General features: G+C 23.5%; 1 protein-coding gene and 2 long non-coding RNA genes across 4 annotated transcripts in view; 1 reads left to right on the top strand and 2 right to left on the bottom strand.

Annotated features, from left to right (window-relative positions):
• Positions 1–269: 269 nt before the first annotated feature.
• Positions 270–10,930, bottom strand: LOC113784595 (uncharacterized). Of its 2 annotated transcripts, none has more exons than XR_012163895.1 (3): positions 10,533–10,930; positions 1,547–1,693; positions 270–563 (listed from the first exon to the last, which is right to left on the bottom strand). It is a non-coding gene; the product is annotated as an uncharacterized lncRNA (long non-coding RNA). The 2 variants fall into 2 exon arrangements; XR_003470676.2 differs by lacking the exon at positions 10,533–10,930 and adding an exon at positions 1,913–2,065.
• On the top strand, positions 10,008–11,152 carry LOC113784594 (uncharacterized). Its single transcript, XR_003470675.2, has 2 exons — positions 10,008–10,391; positions 10,929–11,152. It is a non-coding gene; the product is annotated as an uncharacterized lncRNA (long non-coding RNA).
• A 2,516-nt stretch (positions 11,153–13,668) lies between these two features.
• LOC101512817 (patatin-like protein 4) overlaps positions 13,669–18,714 on the bottom strand; it is a 5,619-nt gene continuing 573 nt past the window's right edge. Inside the window, exons 2-7 of the mRNA XM_004515282.4 lie at positions 18,212–18,408; positions 17,336–17,501; positions 16,602–16,748; positions 16,144–16,425; positions 15,657–15,829; positions 13,669–14,011 (exon numbers count right to left, since the gene is read on the bottom strand). Of these exons, the coding sequence (XP_004515339.1) occupies positions 13,906–14,011; positions 15,657–15,829; positions 16,144–16,425; positions 16,602–16,748; positions 17,336–17,501; positions 18,212–18,408 (1,071 nt within the window). The 3' untranslated portion in view covers positions 13,669–13,905. The remainder of the gene's footprint in view (positions 14,012–15,656; positions 15,830–16,143; positions 16,426–16,601; positions 16,749–17,335; positions 17,502–18,211; positions 18,409–18,714) is intronic.

Here is an 18,714-nt window from a genome sequence, read left to right as displayed (position 1 = left end):
AAACTTTTTCGGGTAAATTCATCTGTACCGGAAAAATTATGAAAATAAATAAAAAAATTGGAAAACTTAAAAGTTATGGTAGTAGAAAGGCTTTTTGTAACAAAAAAATAATAATAATTTATTAAAAAAAAAAAAAGAAGTCTTTTACAAAAATATGAAGAAAAAATAAGTGAACAATTCAACAAATGGCACACAAGATAATGGAAATGTCCAATTTATATTTTATAAGCAAAAGTATTACAAGGAACACATAATGTAGTCCAATCCTTATCCTTATTTTAGAAACTCACACAATTAACAAGATTGAATACATTTCCGAGGAAATACAACAAAGTAGAAACATTTAATAATATTACAAAAAGATCACATCATAAGTACATCAATTAAAAACACACATATAGAGAGAACTTGCAACATATGTAGTACAAATTTGTCTATATATGCATTTGTCATTTATTTCATTGGAGACCAACGAAAAGGGGAAGTAATAGCTTCAATACATTTCCTCCATCGATTTCATTTTCAAACGCAGCTGTTTTTCCTTGTACAAAATCTCAGCCAACCTTCATAAAATTAAACACACTCTTTACATAATTAGCATATTCTATTAATTGAATCATTTAAAAAATATAATTCACAAACAAAAATAAAAAATAAATATAAAATACTAAAGTGTAATTAAAGTTTTTGTACCTAATTTCAGTTAATAACTCATTAAAATAATTATATTTAATTATTCTTTTGTTCTGAAATAGTTATCAAATATAAAAATTTAAATTGAATACTACTACGTATATACGTTGCGAATAAAGTTTTTGTATTTTTAAAAATAAATACTTCATCCGATTTGGTGGTTAATTTGTATAAATGCATGTTTACATTTTTTAAATGAAGAAAGTATATATTAATGAAGGAAGTACAAAACTTTTATGGATAAGGACAAAGCTTCACCTAACACAATTTAGATTAAAGCAACAAATCCAACAACCACTACAATACAAAAAATATTATATAACGTTTTGCAATAGTACATGAACATAAGGTCTCCTTATATCCAAATTAAGACAACATTAGACTGTGAAATACTTTGTATTTAATTATAAGCATCATTTAAAAAATACTTTGTATATAGCAATTCTAGCATCAACCCCTTCAACCTTTGTTGCACCACATCCTAATGACAACAACACTATTTTGGTTGCCTCATTTGCTTTCATAGGAATTAAATCAATATTCTTCTCCTTCAATTGTTGTATCACTTCACTCACTGCAATCAATGCCTAAATATATACAAATTTTTAATTTTTAAAAAAAAAATCTTTTTCAAGCAAAAAAAAAAAACAACAACCTTAAAGTCTCTCTTTAAAAGTTTACTACTTTAGACATCATTCACTCTTTTATTTTTACAAGAGACATATGATACATTTGAACTAGTTCTAATAGAAAATTACTAACTTACTAATATTCTAACATTTATCTATAAAAAAATCATCTATAAATACAAAAAAAAAAAAAAATGTTATATATATATATATAGCTAACTCACCGGACTAACTGCAACCACACCACCATCAACCAAATTGAATTCATTAGGACCATCCTTAAAGTAAATGGGTGGTAGTTGAATTGGTGCAGCTGAAGTCCCAAGGATTATTTCCGACAATTTTATATCTATGCTGGGAACTTCCTTCACCTTAAACAATTAATATATTCAAAATAATTAATTGAATTAGTTACGGTATTAAAAAAAATAAGATAGGATGAATTACTACTAAAAAAAACTAAATTTAAATATATCTTTAGTATTTGTATTTGTAATTATAATATTTTTTATTTAAATTATCGTTTTTTTTTTTTTTGTTTAATTCGGTGCAAATATAGTTTTATTGATATAGAAGGTATATATGCTGACCTTAAAGCTTGAGAATATAATTGGATGGAATTTCTTGATATCGTAGGTTGGGATGACAACATTGGTCAATGTGTCATGCAATCTGAATTCTCCCAAAACCTCACGTGTTTTACTATGTAAGAATTCACCATCATACTTCGGAGCAAAATAAATATACAAAGAACCAATTAAACACCTATTAAATCTTCAAAAGGCCTCAACATAGACTTTTTTTTAACTATATATGAGGTTTTAAAAATATGATTAAAACTTTAATTCTGATTCTTTTATTAAATCAATATCCTATAATACTTTTAAAAAAATAAAAAAAAATTGAGCTTCAGTTGATCGACCTATACATACTTATTACCTGAATACACCAATATTTAAAAAAGATAATTTACTAAAATTATTATCTTCTCTTATTCTTTTATACCTTTTTTTAATATGTATGAAATTAAGATAAATAATAATAATATGTATGAAATTAATACTTACCAAACTGATCATTAATTGCAAATAGTCAAGATTAAGACATAAAATTTCATGATTTTTAGAATTATTTTTAAAAGTAATCATATAATAATCACCACTTACACATATATATCAGTGAATTTTTATTTTAAACAGAACCACATCTCGCCACGTCGATAGTTATAGGTATATGATGGGAGTGCATGAAGATTTTTATTTTTTTTTTGTATATTGATATAGTACATATAAATTAAATTATTGAGTCAAAAAAATTTAATCATATTAATTGAATTTTATTTATGTTGATATTAATTTAACTATAAATTTTTCATATCTTAAAAAAATATAAACAAAACAATATGTAATGATCATCTATAACCTAACTTTGTCATTAAAAAAAACTTGTATAAAATAAATTATACAAGTTCATCATCATCTAACATAAATACTCCATCCAGAATAAAATATATAAGTAAAAATAATAGTTAAAAAATTGACGGATTTAATTAAAAATTAAGACTAAATATATCAACTTTTTAATTAATATTTTTATTTATATTTCATTTAAACGAGTATAAATAGGTGGACTGCATGAGTAATTATCTGATGAGTTATTTCACTTAATAACTCAATACAAATGATGAATTTTTTTAATTCAACAATTGATTATTGACATAATATATTAATGATAAAGTACACCAAGTTTTTTATAAAAATCTAAAATCTGTACTCTAGTCATCGATATTTATTTATAATTTTTAAAATTTTATTTTATATTGATTTAAAATTATTTATGAAGTATCAAATAGTTTTAAAATATATATGTGAAATTAATCTACTTAATAAAAATATTCAATTTGACAATTGTATTAATGAAATTAATTTTTTATATTAAATTATTAAGTTGAGTAACTCACCACATAAGGAGTCGAAAAATATTTATCTTAATTTAACATAATTTCACTAAATAAATTATATAAAATAAATTATTCTTATTAAAATGTAATAACATGTAGATTTATTGAGACGACTCATTTATTTAAAAAGAAATTAGACATTAAATTGAAGTGAGCAAATATAAGTCAAGTATTAATATTAAAAATAAATAAATGATGTGTAAATCATAGACCACTTAAACGTGAGTGAATTGTCTCCCGTTTAATCTTGACCTTCAAAAATAGTAGAATGGTTTTTCTTTATAATATAATAAAAATTATAAATAAATAAAATTGGGAAATGTAGTGTTTAAATAGTGTAGATTATACATGAACAAAAAACATGTGAGTTCTTGAATTGCGAGCATCAACTCCCTTAAACACTTATATACGAGAGTGCCACTATTGTAAATTGTAACACTATAATACAGTGTACATGTTGTATATTAAATTATATCATTAAACAGAACGATATTATTTTAAGATGCATTATATAGGAAGAGGACAATGTCATTATCTCAAACCAAAAAAGATAATAATATCATAACATTCAGATAGTAAGTTTTACTATTTTTTAATGGAGACCAATTTAATAGGGCTGCCCAAAAATTATCTATAATTAGTAATGTTTAAAATAATTTTTAGGCTAAATTACATCCGTAGTCCATTATAACTTAATTTTAGGTAACATTTTAGTGTTTTATATTTTCTTTTTCGAGTTGGTCCTTTATTTTAATTTTAAATGACAATTTGATATTTTATATTTTAAAATAAAATAATGTTGTCCTTTTTTTTATAAAAATTCAAAAATATCATCAAATTTTTCAAGCAAAATCCATAAAATTCATTATCATCTTCAATAAAATACAAATTTAATCAAATTCATAACTTAAATCTTGAAATAAACTCATATTTTCATTATTTATTTGATGTTGTTGGAGATGAAAATATGAGTGTCTTTGAATATTTGAGTTATGGATTTGATAAAACTTGCATTATATTGAAGATGATTATTAATTTTATGGGTTTTGGTTGAAATTTTGATGATTTTTTTGAATTTTTGTATAAAAAATGATAACATTGTTGAAATTTTAAAACATAAAATATTAAATTGTCACTTAAAATAAAAATAAATGACCAACTCGGGAAAAAAAAAGATAAATGACTAAAAAGTTAACTGAAATTAAGTTAAGAGACCACTGATGTAATTTAGCATAATTTTTAATATATGTCGCATTTTTTTTATCTATATACCATTTTTTTATTTATAAAAATTTGGGGTTTTTTTGTTTGAATTTAATTGTTTATAAAAAATGATGGTTCAGAAATCCGTGAGTTCTCCTAAGCCTGTTTTCTATTTTTTCAGAATTGTTTAAGTTTAATATCATCAAGACTCGACGTTTTTTACGGCCAAAATGAATATATTAAAGAATAATCTTATTAAAACACAAAATGAAACATAAATAAAATATTTTGATATTTAAAATATGAACATTTTCTATAATTTATATAATATTTTATATATCATATTTTGTATTCTAAGAACGTTGCTCTACATTAAATCAATCTCATGTTGAAACAATATCAAGAAACAAACAAAAGATTTAACAATTAGGACAAAAACTTCACACAACCTCTTTAGCAGTCACTTATAACACTCTTAATTGACTTTTTTTTTTTCTTTCAAAATATTATAGTACAAATACGCATTCACATCTCAATTATTATGAAATACCAGCAGAACCCTAATAATTTATTGAATAAAATAAAAACAAAATTTGGAGAATTAGATCAAAACTCAAGTAAACAAGTATCACAACACTATTTCATTAAAAAACTTATTTAAAAAATTCAAAGGGACAAAACTAACGTGAAGGAAAAAAAGAGGGCAGCTAGTAACATTATGTTTTCCTTATCAATTTCACTATAGGTTTCGTTGTGAAATAGTGGTGTTAATTTTTTGTGAGCAACATGTTTTAGGATTTGAGTATACAGCCTCAATAATAATACAAAGATGTATCAATATCAAATATGTATATGATATTGATATTTTATGGAAATTTGTATATATGTACTTTAAAAGTATCATAATTTTTTTTCTTTTAAAATTAATTATCCAATATTTTTGGAATACTCGCGAATATGTATTTTATTTGAAAATTAAACAAATAAAGAAGATGAGACAATTTTTTTTTTTAGATCAATGCAAACGTACATAATCTAATTTAAGATGTTATTATTCTTCAATTGAAACAACTATCTATCGATGAACAAAAATTTAATTAATTATGTTTTGTTGATATCCTAATACATGATTTAAAATATACTATAAAAAATTATAATCATTATAATTATATATTTATGACTAATGATTATGTTAATTTATCTAGTGAGAACTAAAAGTTATTATAAAAAATAAAAATTATTAATAATAACGGGTATATTTAATTAACATTTAAAACTAAATTTGACACTAAAAATATCAAGTGATATGTATACATTCAATAACTCAATGATTTTCATGTGCTAAAATATCGTTAAATTGATTGTCATTCTCTTTTTGTAATCACCGAAAAATCTTCTTCCTATTATTGCATGTTTGTCGAAAAAAACAAATAATGGAACTAGAGCATAGTTCTTATATATAGTAGTTTTCATTTTATATCGATGACATTTTTTGTCTTGTATTTTATGTTAGCAAGCATATGAACAAGTTTTTTTATTTTTATCAATAGATTTTTTGGGGTCCACAAACATATAATAATGGAAAGGAGATTTTCCATAATTACAAAAAAGGAATGATAATCAATTTAGCAATATTTTAATACATGACAATTAATAAATTATTAGATAAATATACAATCCCATGATCTTTATAATATCAAATTTAACCTTAATTAATATTAATTAAATCTAAAATTTATTATTAATAATTCTTATTTAATGAACCTTGATCATCCTATGCTAAAATATTATTGTGTACCGTGCACAACTTCAATGGATTGTGCCCAATAACATTATCCCATAATTCTATCATAAAATTTCTAGCATATAAAATGTTGACATGACATGTCATGTGAGTTTTTGACATCTCGTGATATTGGATTGCCACATCAACATTCAAATTATATCTACCGTGTGGAAGGAAAGAAATTCAAAACAAAATATAATTATAATGATTAAAAACTAAAAATTAAAGGAAAAAAAAAAAGACTTCCATTTTATTTTATAACTTCAACTGGTGTATACGCAACTTTTTTATTATAATAAAATAATGAATTTTTTATCTATTTTTTTTCTCTCTTTTGTTTATTTTAAAAGATATCTTTAAATTATTTATTTATCTTTATTATTAATATTATCTACTAAATATTATCTCATCTGAAAATTCATTGGTACATATTTATTTTTTTGTAGTTTATCACTAATAAAGTCCTACAATACATATTAAAAATTAGATGAAAATAATTTAAGGATAATTTTATTATAGAAAAAGAAAAGAAAAAAGATAGACAAAAAATCAATAATTTTATCGTAATAGAACACTTGTATGTATTTCAGTCGAAAACTAATTATTATTTTTTTGTCTTTGATTTTTATCTCGTTAATTTATAATCTTTTATATTTTTTATTTATATAATTATGTTTTCTTTTTATTTTCGTCTCTATCATGTGATAGATATTATTTCGATAATGATGTGTTAAGACTACTATCATGTCATCGCTTTTGAGTCACATTTAGATGTTCAATCTTTAACGTGAATTGGGGGTGTTAAGAGTCTCACATTAAATAAGATGAGACATACCAAAATATATATCGGTAGTGGATAGTACTCACCATACTCAATTTTATAAGATTCAACCTAAATTATAAAATTGTATTAGAGTTTATCCAAAATTTATTGAATTACATATTATCAAATTATCGCTATCGGGTCACATCCAAATGTTCATAGGTTATTCACATGAGATTTTGGTGCCACTTGGTAAAAAAAAAAAAACCATGTGGCATGTAAGGTAGCATGCCACATCATATAATCATGTTCATGTTAACAAGTGATGAGTTGCATGTACAATTGAATTGAAGAACTAAAAACCAAATAAATCTCAAATGATGGGAATGGAATCTGAAGAAGAAAAAATCAAATGACTAAAATCAAAATTTACTCTAATGACAATGACAAAAACCATAAATTATCCTAAAATATATAAATTATAAATTTTGTTATTAAAATTTAAAATTGGAAGTAATTTGTTATCATATTCTTCCAACCGGTTCTTGTTGTCAAAGAGAAAATTATGTTATTGATCATCTCATTTAGCTTAAGCTACTTCTAAATTTATGAAATTTCAGTCTTAATACCAACATTAATGTTGCCTAAAAAAACTTTGTCAAAATAAAAAGATTGTTGTCCAAAAAACATTAATGTTACAGGGGTGGGTTTTTTTATACTAAAAATTTGGTATTTACCTATTTAAATATGAATACATCATATCAATAAGACAATATAATTTAATGTTATTAAAACTGAAACAAACAAAAATAATTAACAAACTCACATCATATGAATTAATAATATAGAATGATAAAATATCTATAAAAGTGACAAAACTTATAAATATGAAGAAATTGAAGCATTTGAAGTCTTTATGCTTTTAGAGATGCAATATTGAAGATGCCACGTTCATTAAATTTGAATAACATAAAAATTAAAACATTGCATAAAGATGATAAACAAAAATAACACTGCACTAAAACAACAAAAATATACAAATAAATTAAATATATGTAAAAATCACTTATATAGATGTTATAAAAAGAAAAAAAAATGATAACTCTAAACAAAAATTAACACTTGATCACCTTTTTAAGAAAAAAAACAGATAAAAAGAGACATAAAGTAAATTGTTTTTTCATTGTTTTGAGGGGTGGGAGTTAAAAGTAAAAAAAAATTTAAAATCCTAGAATTCTCAATTTTTATCCATGTAAATTCACAATTTTTTGTTTTCGTCTGTTTTCCGTTTATTATCTCAAATTTTTTTTAACACAGAGTTGAAACAAAAAATTTATAAAATCAAAAGTAAAAATAAAAAAAGGTTAAACCGAACATATATTTAAATTTTAATATATATATATATATATATAAATTGATAAGTAGACCATAGGATCCACTTAAACGGGAGTGGATTGTCTCCCGTGACCGTGAGAATCCTCCCTTTAATATTGGCCTTACAAAATGTAAATGTGTTGTATATTAAAATTATAACATTAAATAGGACGATCTTATTTTAGGGATATTATGTAGGAAGAAGACAAAGTCATTATCTCAAACCAAAACAAGACAACTATATCATACCATCAATATAGTAAACTTAACTCACTTTCTAAGGGAGACCAATTTAATTTGGGTTACGTTGTCCAAAAATTATCAATAATTGATAAGGTATAAAATAAATTTTAATATATATATTGCATTTTTATTTATATATATATAGTTTTTATTTATCAAAAAATTTGAAATGTTTCTTTTTGATAAAATTGTTTATACAAAATTGATGGTTCAAGATTAAAAGATAAAAAGTTGAGTAACCCATGAGTTCTCCAAGGCCTATTGTCGCGGCCTTAAAATTTCGAGTTTTCATCGAATTCAATGGAGTCGCCACCAAAATTTATTTTAAAATAGGGAAAATATTGGAAAACCCTTACAAATGTAAAAATGGTCTTTGAAACCAGATTTTGAGTTCGGGAGTCGATTATGCGTAGGGAAGGTATTAGCACCCTACGACATCCGTTAAAATACGGTTACCTTTAATTAATTGTGCAAAATTATATCAACTTAAATATATTTATTTTTCTTTATTATTAAATATGAATATAAATTGTTTTTTATAAATGTGATTTTTTGGGTTAAAAGTGTGTTAAAAAAGAGTGGAAAAAAGAAGAAAGTTTTTATTAGTGTGCTTGACAAGAGTGTGATCTTGCTCCTACGTATCTCCCGGTGCGATGGAGAAATCAAAGCTACGTAGTTCTTGGTAAAAAATGTGAATGCGTTGATTGCTTTTAAATAAATTGTATTTTGTTACTTAAAAAAGTTAATTTTGACGAACATAAAAAAAACTTGTTTGATTTGACTAATTATTTTAAAATATGGGTTTTAAGACGATCGAATTGTACAACTCGTGTCTCAAAACTGAAGGAGTAAAAAAAAGATGTCACATCTAATTTTAATCCTTTTAAGAAATTTTTTATTTTTAAATTGAATTTTAAAACCAATAAAATGTTTAACTTGTGTCTTAACAACTCCAAAATTAAAATAAACACATTTAATTAATTAAATTTAAAAAAAAAGTTTGTTTTTATCTATATTTATTTATAAAAACAAATTTTAGATCTACTAAAATAAAGATGAGATTTAGAACCACCAAATTGTCACAACTTGTGTTCTAATAACTCAAAGATTAAAAGATGTTTGATTTAGATAATTATCTTAAAATATGAGTTTTAAGACGATCGAGTTGTACAACTCGTGTCTCAAAACTCAAAGAGTAAAAAAAAAACAAGATGTCACATCTAGTTTAATACTCTTAAGAAATTTTATTATTTAAAATTAAATTTCAAAGTAAAAAACGACTTATATTAATATCTCCAAAAAAATACGTCATATCTAAATAAAAAAATAAAAAGAGATAAAAATATAATAATTATTTTTTATATTAGAATTTGATTAAATATTCAAGCATGTATATTTTAAAATAAAAGGCAATGATCAAACTAAAAAAAAAAGGTTAGACCACAAAAAACGTAAATGGGCTGCGCTGCAAATAACTGTGGCCCAATACCTTCAGAAAAGTGATTTGTAAAACAAACCCTAAATTGAAACAAGGCAAAGGCAAAAACCAGAGCGGCGGCTAGGCAATGAGGGTCGCAGATCAAAAGAGAAAAAACAGAGCCATGCGAACTTCACCATCAAGACCGTAAATAAGAACGGCGTTGGAGTGAGGCCGCTGGATTAGGTCGTTGAGGAAAAAGGGGAGTCAGACGAACGGAGTGACCAGGAAACACGGTCAGCATTCCGACGACGGCGTTCAAGGTTTGAGTTTTTTTTTAATCCTATTATCTCTAACATTTTTTATACTCAGATTAATAATAATAAACAAATTTCATCTTTTATTCATAACTCAAACTCAACAGATTGATTAGAAAAATGAAAAAAATGAATAAACGAAAATACCTCTTAATCCTTCTATTTGTTCCTCTGTTTCTGTAGGTCTGCTTCAGTGTATTATTTTTTACAAATTTCTCTCCCAAAAAGAAAATCTACTCTCTGTTTTTAAATTTCGAATTCTTTTTCTCTATTTCCAAAATTCTAAATCTGTGTTTTGTCTCCTCTCCCCCCTTCATTTCAAAACTTCAAACTCTATTTATAGACTAAAAGTAAATTAAAGTGGTGAATTCTTCTGTTTATTAGATAAAATCAGGTTCTAGATTTTGTAGTGTTTGTTGCAAAATACAGATTTTGAGTGTAGAGGTTACAAAGGAAGGTTATACAAGTAATACCTTTATTAGTATATCTCAATCAATTAACTGGTTTTTAATATGTTTGTATTTGGAAATGCTGTAAATACAGATAATAGTCAAGCAGATAAAAGGATGTAGAATAGAAGATGAAGGTGAAGTTGAGTGTTGGCAGGGTGGAATGGATTGGTGTATTGGGTACTGATGTGTTGCCATGCCAAATCAAAAACATTGTTTTTATTGTAATTCAATTCTTTTATTTTATGTAAAATAAAGATGTTTAGTATTGTAAAATATATTATTATTGTTATTATTATTATTATCATTATAAATTTATTTTATTTTATAGGACAAAATTGAGGTACTACACCTATTTTCTAATTTTTAGAATTGTTTAATATCATCAAAACTCAACATTTGTTTAAAAGACAAAATGAATATATTAAACTAGTCTCTCGCTCAAACAATGGTATGAAGCTAAACAAACAAAATATTTAACAATTGGAACAATAACAAAAACTTCACACATCCTTGTAGCAATCCTTATCTCTGCTTCAATTTGACTTTTTTTTTTCTTTCAAAATATTATAATACAAATGCATGATATAATTGTGGTCTCAATTATGGTAGTCCAAAAATACAATCACCACTTTAATGAATTTATTGAATAAAATAAAAAATAAAAACAAAATTTGGAGACTAGCTCTAAACTCAAGTAAACAAATATGGACAGTACTGTTTAATTAAAATTCATACTTGAAAAAATCAAAGAAGCAAAACTAAGATGAAGAAAAAAGGAGTTGATTTTTGGAAAAAATGTGAATTTCCTTCTCTCTATATAGGATTTGGGTATAAAGTGTGATAATAAAAAAATAGAAATGTACCTGTATAAAATACATATCTCATATCAATAATTTATGGATATTTGTGTATATGTATTCTAAAAATATTATAATTTAAAAAAAATTAATTAACCAATATTTCTAAAATACTCATGAATATGGATCGTATTTGAAAATTAAAAAATTAAAAAGATGAGATAATTTTTTTAGACATCAATAAAGACGTACATGATATACTTCTCCAAAATTGTACTATGTTTCTATACATTTTTTTGCAATCATATTAACATAAATTATAAGAAATAGTACAACTCTCATGCATCAACAATAAATTATATACTCATTAAAAAGTAATGAATTTTATACTCGTTAAAAAACAATTAATTATATTCAAATATATGTTATTTTAAAAAATAGTTGAATTTTGAATTTAAAATATATTATTACATGTTTTATTTTCGACATGTTAATTTTAATATTGATCTTTTAATATATTATTTAAATTTATATAATTTATTAAATATAAATGTATTTATTTATCTGTGTGTATTTAATAATACATGTTAATATCTATTTATAAATACATATTAAGGTCTAATATAATGTATCTCATCTATTGTCACATAAAAATATATCTTTTCAAAATTCATCCCAAAATGTAAATATCTAATTAAAATTAGGCATTTCAACGATCAATAAAATAATGTATTAAATTCATAGTTTTTTTTTTACTCAAAAATTCAAAATTAAATAATCCAAAAATAAGTTTTTACATTTATAACAATAATAACAAATTCCTAAATTTGAGCAATAATACTCCAAATAATTTCATATTTAAATATTGATAATTTATCTCTTTATAATATAGATAACTATTTTCTTTACAAAATGACTTCATCTACGATGGTTTTTTACTTATAATAATCTCCGTCAGCAAATGTTAATGTTATTATATTAGACATTTTATGTGATACAATTTTTACTTTTATAATTTTGAAATTTGTTAAAGGACTATAAAAGTAAATGGCAAATAATGTATTAGAACTTTATTTTGAATTTTTTTAAATGGTCGGACAAAACCAAGATATTACAAGTAAATATGTTCACGACACAAAATTATTAATTGCAAAAGATTGAATGTATATACATGTGAAGAGTTTTTCACTGTCATTGAATTAAATCTTATATTGTTAAAACTAATTGCATTTTACCAAAATCATCTCTAAAGTCATTTCCATAAATGATTATAATGTATAGACAGTGTAAAATTATTTACATTGATAGTACATAACAACTAAACTCATCTACAAAAGATAATGGAATGATTGTAAGATATTTTCATAATAATCATAAAAAATTAAGAATTTAATTTATAACGTATCAGTGTAAATATATTTTTTTATGCTATCAATCAACCACAATCGTTAAATCGTTAGTAATATTTAATTTTGTCGTAATTACTAATAAAGTCACTTTGATCATTATTTTTCAATTGCATAAATAGTTTACATTACCAATATATATTTAAATTAAACTCAAAAAATAGACTCAATAAGTTGAGAATAAATACTTTATTAGGAGCTAATATGTTGTATTTGTTTTATCCATTAACTCCTTTAGGTCCATTAGTTAGTTAGGTCCAGTTTTAACTTTCCACATTGTTATTTTGTTAGTTATATTGTATTTAAAATTTTCATTCATCTCCTATTAACCTTCTTTTAGACTATTTATTGTTAGTATAAAATTATTTTATCCGGACAACCGAGTACAATTTGGCACATTGAAGAATTATATAATCTTTAAAAAAATTATTTAAAATATTGTCCCATTATAACTTGTATTAATATAGAATAATTTTACGCCATATAACATGTCATTGATTCTCTAATAAGTTATAATAGTGAAAATATTTTTTGTAACCCAAAAGAAATTATTAGTTATAAAAAAAAATTAAGGCCTTTTACAAAGATATGAAGAAAAAATAAGGGAACAATTCAACAGCACACAAGATAAAGGAAATATCCAATTTATATTTTATAAGCAAGTATTACTAACAACACAAAATGTAGTACAATCGTTGTCCTTATTTTAGAAACACAACACCACACCCACACAATTAACAAGACCATGACAAAGATCAAAGTACATTAATTAAAAACACACATGCATTATTTATTTATTTATTTATTTATTTATTTATTTCCCACCATGCATAGAGATAACTTGCAACATACATGCATTTGTCATTTATTTCATTGGAGAAGTAATAGCTTCAATAAATGGTCTTCCCCTTTTTTCCATCGATTTCATTTTCAAACGCAGCTGTTTCTCTGTGTACAAGATCTCAGCCAACCTTCATAAAATTCAGCACATTCTTTACATAATTAGCATATTCAATTAATTGAATCATTTAAAAAATATAATTCACCAACAAAAATAAAAAATACATATAAAATACTAAAGTGTAATTAAAGTTTGAGTATTCTACGGAACACTCTAGAATTGAATTTATCACTCTCAAGACACAATAATTTTATCTTTTTAACTATTTATAATAAGTTTCAAAAGTGATAGTTTCAGAAATTTCAAATTTTTGAAATAAATATTACATTTCGAAAATTTTTAAAGTTTCCAAAGTTTCCAAATATGATAATTTTCAAAATTTTATCTATTTCGAAAGTTTCAGATTGCTCGAAACTTTTGAAAATTTAGAAAATTTATATTTCAAAAGTTTCGCATTGTTCGAAATTTTTAAAAAATTTAAAATTTTCATTACGAAAGTATGAAAAATTTGAGTGCCACTTACTTTTTTATTTTGAAAATTTGAAAATATTAGAAAGTTATGGTGAATTTTTTAAAGGTTCGAAATAGATGACTGATAAAAAAATTGTATTTTCACGTTGATTGAATGTAGCAAAATTGAGTGTAGAGGTGCAGATTATATTAATACTTTTAAAGTTTTTGTACTTAATTTCAATTAATAATTTATTAAGATAATTGTATTTAATTATTCTTTTGATCTAAAATAGTTATCAAATATAAAAAATTTAAATTAAATACTACAACGAACACATGTTGCTAACAAAATTATTTTATTTCTAAAAGTAAATATTTCCTCCATCTCCTAGTCATATTTATAAATAAAAAATAATGTCTCAAATGTATTGTGTCACTTATACGTTTTACACACAACTATCCATTATCTTCTAAAAATAATTTAATCAACATGAAAAGGATGAAATGCGATTTGGTGTTTAATTTGTGTAAAACATGTTTACATTTTGTAAAAGAAGAAAGTATATTTTAATGAAGGAAGTACAGGTTACGTAGTTAAAACTTTTTGGGATAAGAACAAAGCTTCACCTAAGACAATTTAGATTAAAGAGCCAACAAATCCAACAACCACTACAATACAAAAAAAATGACACATTAACAACGTTTTGCAATAGTACATGAACACAAGGTCTCGTCATATCAGACAACAATTAGATTATAAGCAACATGCATTTAAAAAAAATAATCTTAAATATAAGTACTATCTTAATTTATTTGACATAATTATTGTTTTTTTTTTCAAACATATTATTTATTAATATTATTAATTTGTTTTGAAATATAAAAAGTTAAATTTAACACGTTTAAATATAAATGTTATTTTATAAACATTAATACATAAAATACATACATTAGCTTAATTTTTTTTTAATAGTAAAAAAACCTAAATACTTCAAAATACCAGTATATAACAACACTTCAAGATACTAAAAAAATTAATTAGTTTAATTTTGAATTAATCAATGTATTCATTCATCTCTCTTTTATCTTTATAAATTCTCTCCACTAAAATTAATTTTATTTTAAAACATGTCAAATATTAAATATTAATATTTTTTTAAGAGAAAATTAAAACTCGAATTCACCCCTAAGTAATTATCTAACTTCATGACATCCAAAAATGGAAAAAACAAAAAAGCATAGAAATGTTAAAGTGCACATACCTTTTAAGAGCCTCAGCATTTGTACCCTCATTTGGTTCTTCGTATGGGACAAAAGAAGTTGTATTAACTTTCTTAACAATTTGTTCCAACAAGTTTTCTCCAACATTTACAAGTTTTTCCAAGTTTTCTTCGCCTGCATCATCAGAAAGAATGGATGGATCCAAGTTATACTCCTGCATATGCACATTATACCCGAATGTGTTATAGATTTTAAATTACGAAATATTAAATTAAATTAAAAAAAAAATCACTTATTAGAACTAATAATCTTAATTTTATGATTAAGTGGTTTTAACACTATTTCCTTTGTGAATTGTCAATTACTTTTTTAAAAGAAAATATTCTCAAAAAGTCCCTTAAAAAATAATTAGAGGTTTTTTTTTTAAATTATAATATTTTTTAAAAATTTCATAAATTATAAAATATTATTTCACAAGTAAAATTTCCAAAATAAAATAAGAAGCTCTATTCCACAACCTAGTTATACCTCAATTCGAAGATAGTAATTGTCTGAAGAGTCTGGAAATATTGATGAAAGGTAATATTGATTCATGTCTCCAGCAGAACCAGCAAGACCTAAAAATAAAAGTTTTGCCCAAATTGTTGATGGGAAAAATTGTGCAATTCTAGCATCAACCCCTTCAACCTTTGTTGACCCACATCCTAATGACAACAACACTATTTTGGTTGGTTCATTTGCCTTCATAGGAATGAAATCAACATTCTTCTCCTCCAATTGTTGTATTACTTCACTCACTGCAACAAATGCCTGAATATACACATTTTTTTTATTGTATTACTTCACTTAATAGAATGTGTTGTTAGATTAACTATTTTAATTAATTATGAATTGACATAGTTTATTATTATAAATTATTATTAATGTTCAATTACTATCAATTAATTAATTTTTTAGTACCTATGATTATTATATAACTAACTTACCGGACTAGCTGCAACCACACCACCATCAACCAAATTGAATTCATTAGGACCATCCTTAAAGTAAATGGGTGGTAGTTGAATTGGTGCAGCTGAAGTCCCAAGGATTATTTCCGACAACTTTATATCTATGCTAGGAACTTCCTTCACCTGCATTTTTTTAATTTAATTAATAACATATAAATAATTAATATATCTAAATGATTTTATATTATAGAATTTATATCACGTCATTAAAAATATATTAAATCGTTGTTTTTTAGTTCAAAAATATGAGAGAATCATAAAAAATATCGACTTTTAAAACAGGAAGAACAATTCCATGAATTGATAATAATAAAAGGACCAAAAGTGAAATTAAACATAAAAAAAATTAAAATCAGATGAATTATTACTTATTTGAACCGCATTAAATATAAACGTTTACTTTTCTCACTTGATTTTGGTATGGATGTGGAATAAAGTAACCATTATATACTATATCATTAATAAATAATCACTTCATCTATATGAAATATATATTTTTACTTATACAAAGAATTTAAATATTTTTATTTATACAAAATTTATTACAGATATTTACAGAAAATATATATTTTTACTTATAAAAAAACTAAATTTAAATATATCTTTAGTATTTGTAATTATAATTATTTTTATTTTTATTATTGTATATATTTTTTTGTTTAATTCAGTGCAAATATAGTTTTATTGATATAGAAGGTATATATGCTGACCTTAAAGCTTGAGAATATAATTGGATGGACTTTCTTGATATCGTAAGTTGGGATGACAACATTGGTCAATGTGTCATGCAATCTGAATTCTCCCAAAATCTCACGTGTTTTACTATGTAAGAATTCACCATCATACTTCGGACGTGTGGAATTTTCGTTCCAACCACTGCAAATGTTTTTTAACACCAAAATAAATATACAAAGAACCAATTAAACACCTATTAAATCTTTAAAAGGGCTCCACATAGACTTTTTTTATAACTATATATGAGGTTTTAAAATAATTAAATGAAAAATAAGTTTTTATTTATAAACCAAAAATCAAAGTTTTAGTAATTTTACTCTTACTCGAGCTATGTCTTAAGTCAATATCTTATACTTATATTTATGGTGATGATGAATACACTAATATTTAAAAAAGAGCAATTTAGTAAAATTATTATTTTCTCTCGTTTTTTTTTTTAAGAATTTAATTTGTATGTAAATGTTTTTTATATTGACAGTATAATTTATTTTACACTATCACTTAATCTCAATCATCGAATTATTTAAAATATTTAACTTTTATAATAACTACATCAAAAATCACAACTATAAATCTAACTGATGTACTCATAATTAAACTTTTTTCTTAATATGTATGAAATTAACACTCATCAAACTGATCATTAATTGTTCCACCAATGGAGTTTATAAAACTTGGAACTTTAACTAGGATAAGAGTAAAATAAATTTAATTGGGAATAGTCAAAATTAAGACATAAAATTCCATGATTTTTAGAATTCTTTTTAAAAGTAATCATAAGATAATTATGTTATTTTTTCTTATATTTTATTTAATAGTAGTAAATTTTTGTTTCATAGTATACGAAATACCTAGCAGAAGATTGATTGAATATAGAAGGACCATATTTAATGTAGAAGTTAAAAATTTCAAGAGGAGTAAATGCAGGACGAGAAGGGTCATCTGGATGAGGAGTACTGAGCATTCCAGTAACAAGTCCTCCAGTACTAGTCCCAGCTATCACATCAAAATAATCTGCCAATGCTGCTTTTTCATCTTTTGACACAATCTTATAAATAAATAAACCAAATCATAATGTTAATACAATTTAATTAGGATTTTATATCCATCCAATTGTTAAATTAATAAGTTATATTAAACAAATTAAATATGTAAGTTTTCATAAAATACAAGTAAAATATGGATTATAAGCTTCATATATTCAAATTTTAATTTTTTTATATGCATAATTATTAACATAATATAAAAATATTCAACAATTATATTTATGAAATTTAATATCAACAATTAATTATTAAATCGAATAATATTTACAAGAGTTATTTTTGAAGTAAGTTCATCAACAATATATATA

Source organism: Cicer arietinum, chromosome 7 (genome assembly GCF_000331145.2).
Source record: "Cicer arietinum cultivar CDC Frontier isolate Library 1 chromosome 7, Cicar.CDCFrontier_v2.0, whole genome shotgun sequence".
Lineage (NCBI taxonomy): Eukaryota > Viridiplantae > Streptophyta > Magnoliopsida > Fabales > Fabaceae > Cicer > Cicer arietinum.
The sequence above is the reverse complement of the archived record's forward strand: the minus strand, read 5'-3'. Positions and strand labels throughout refer to the sequence as shown.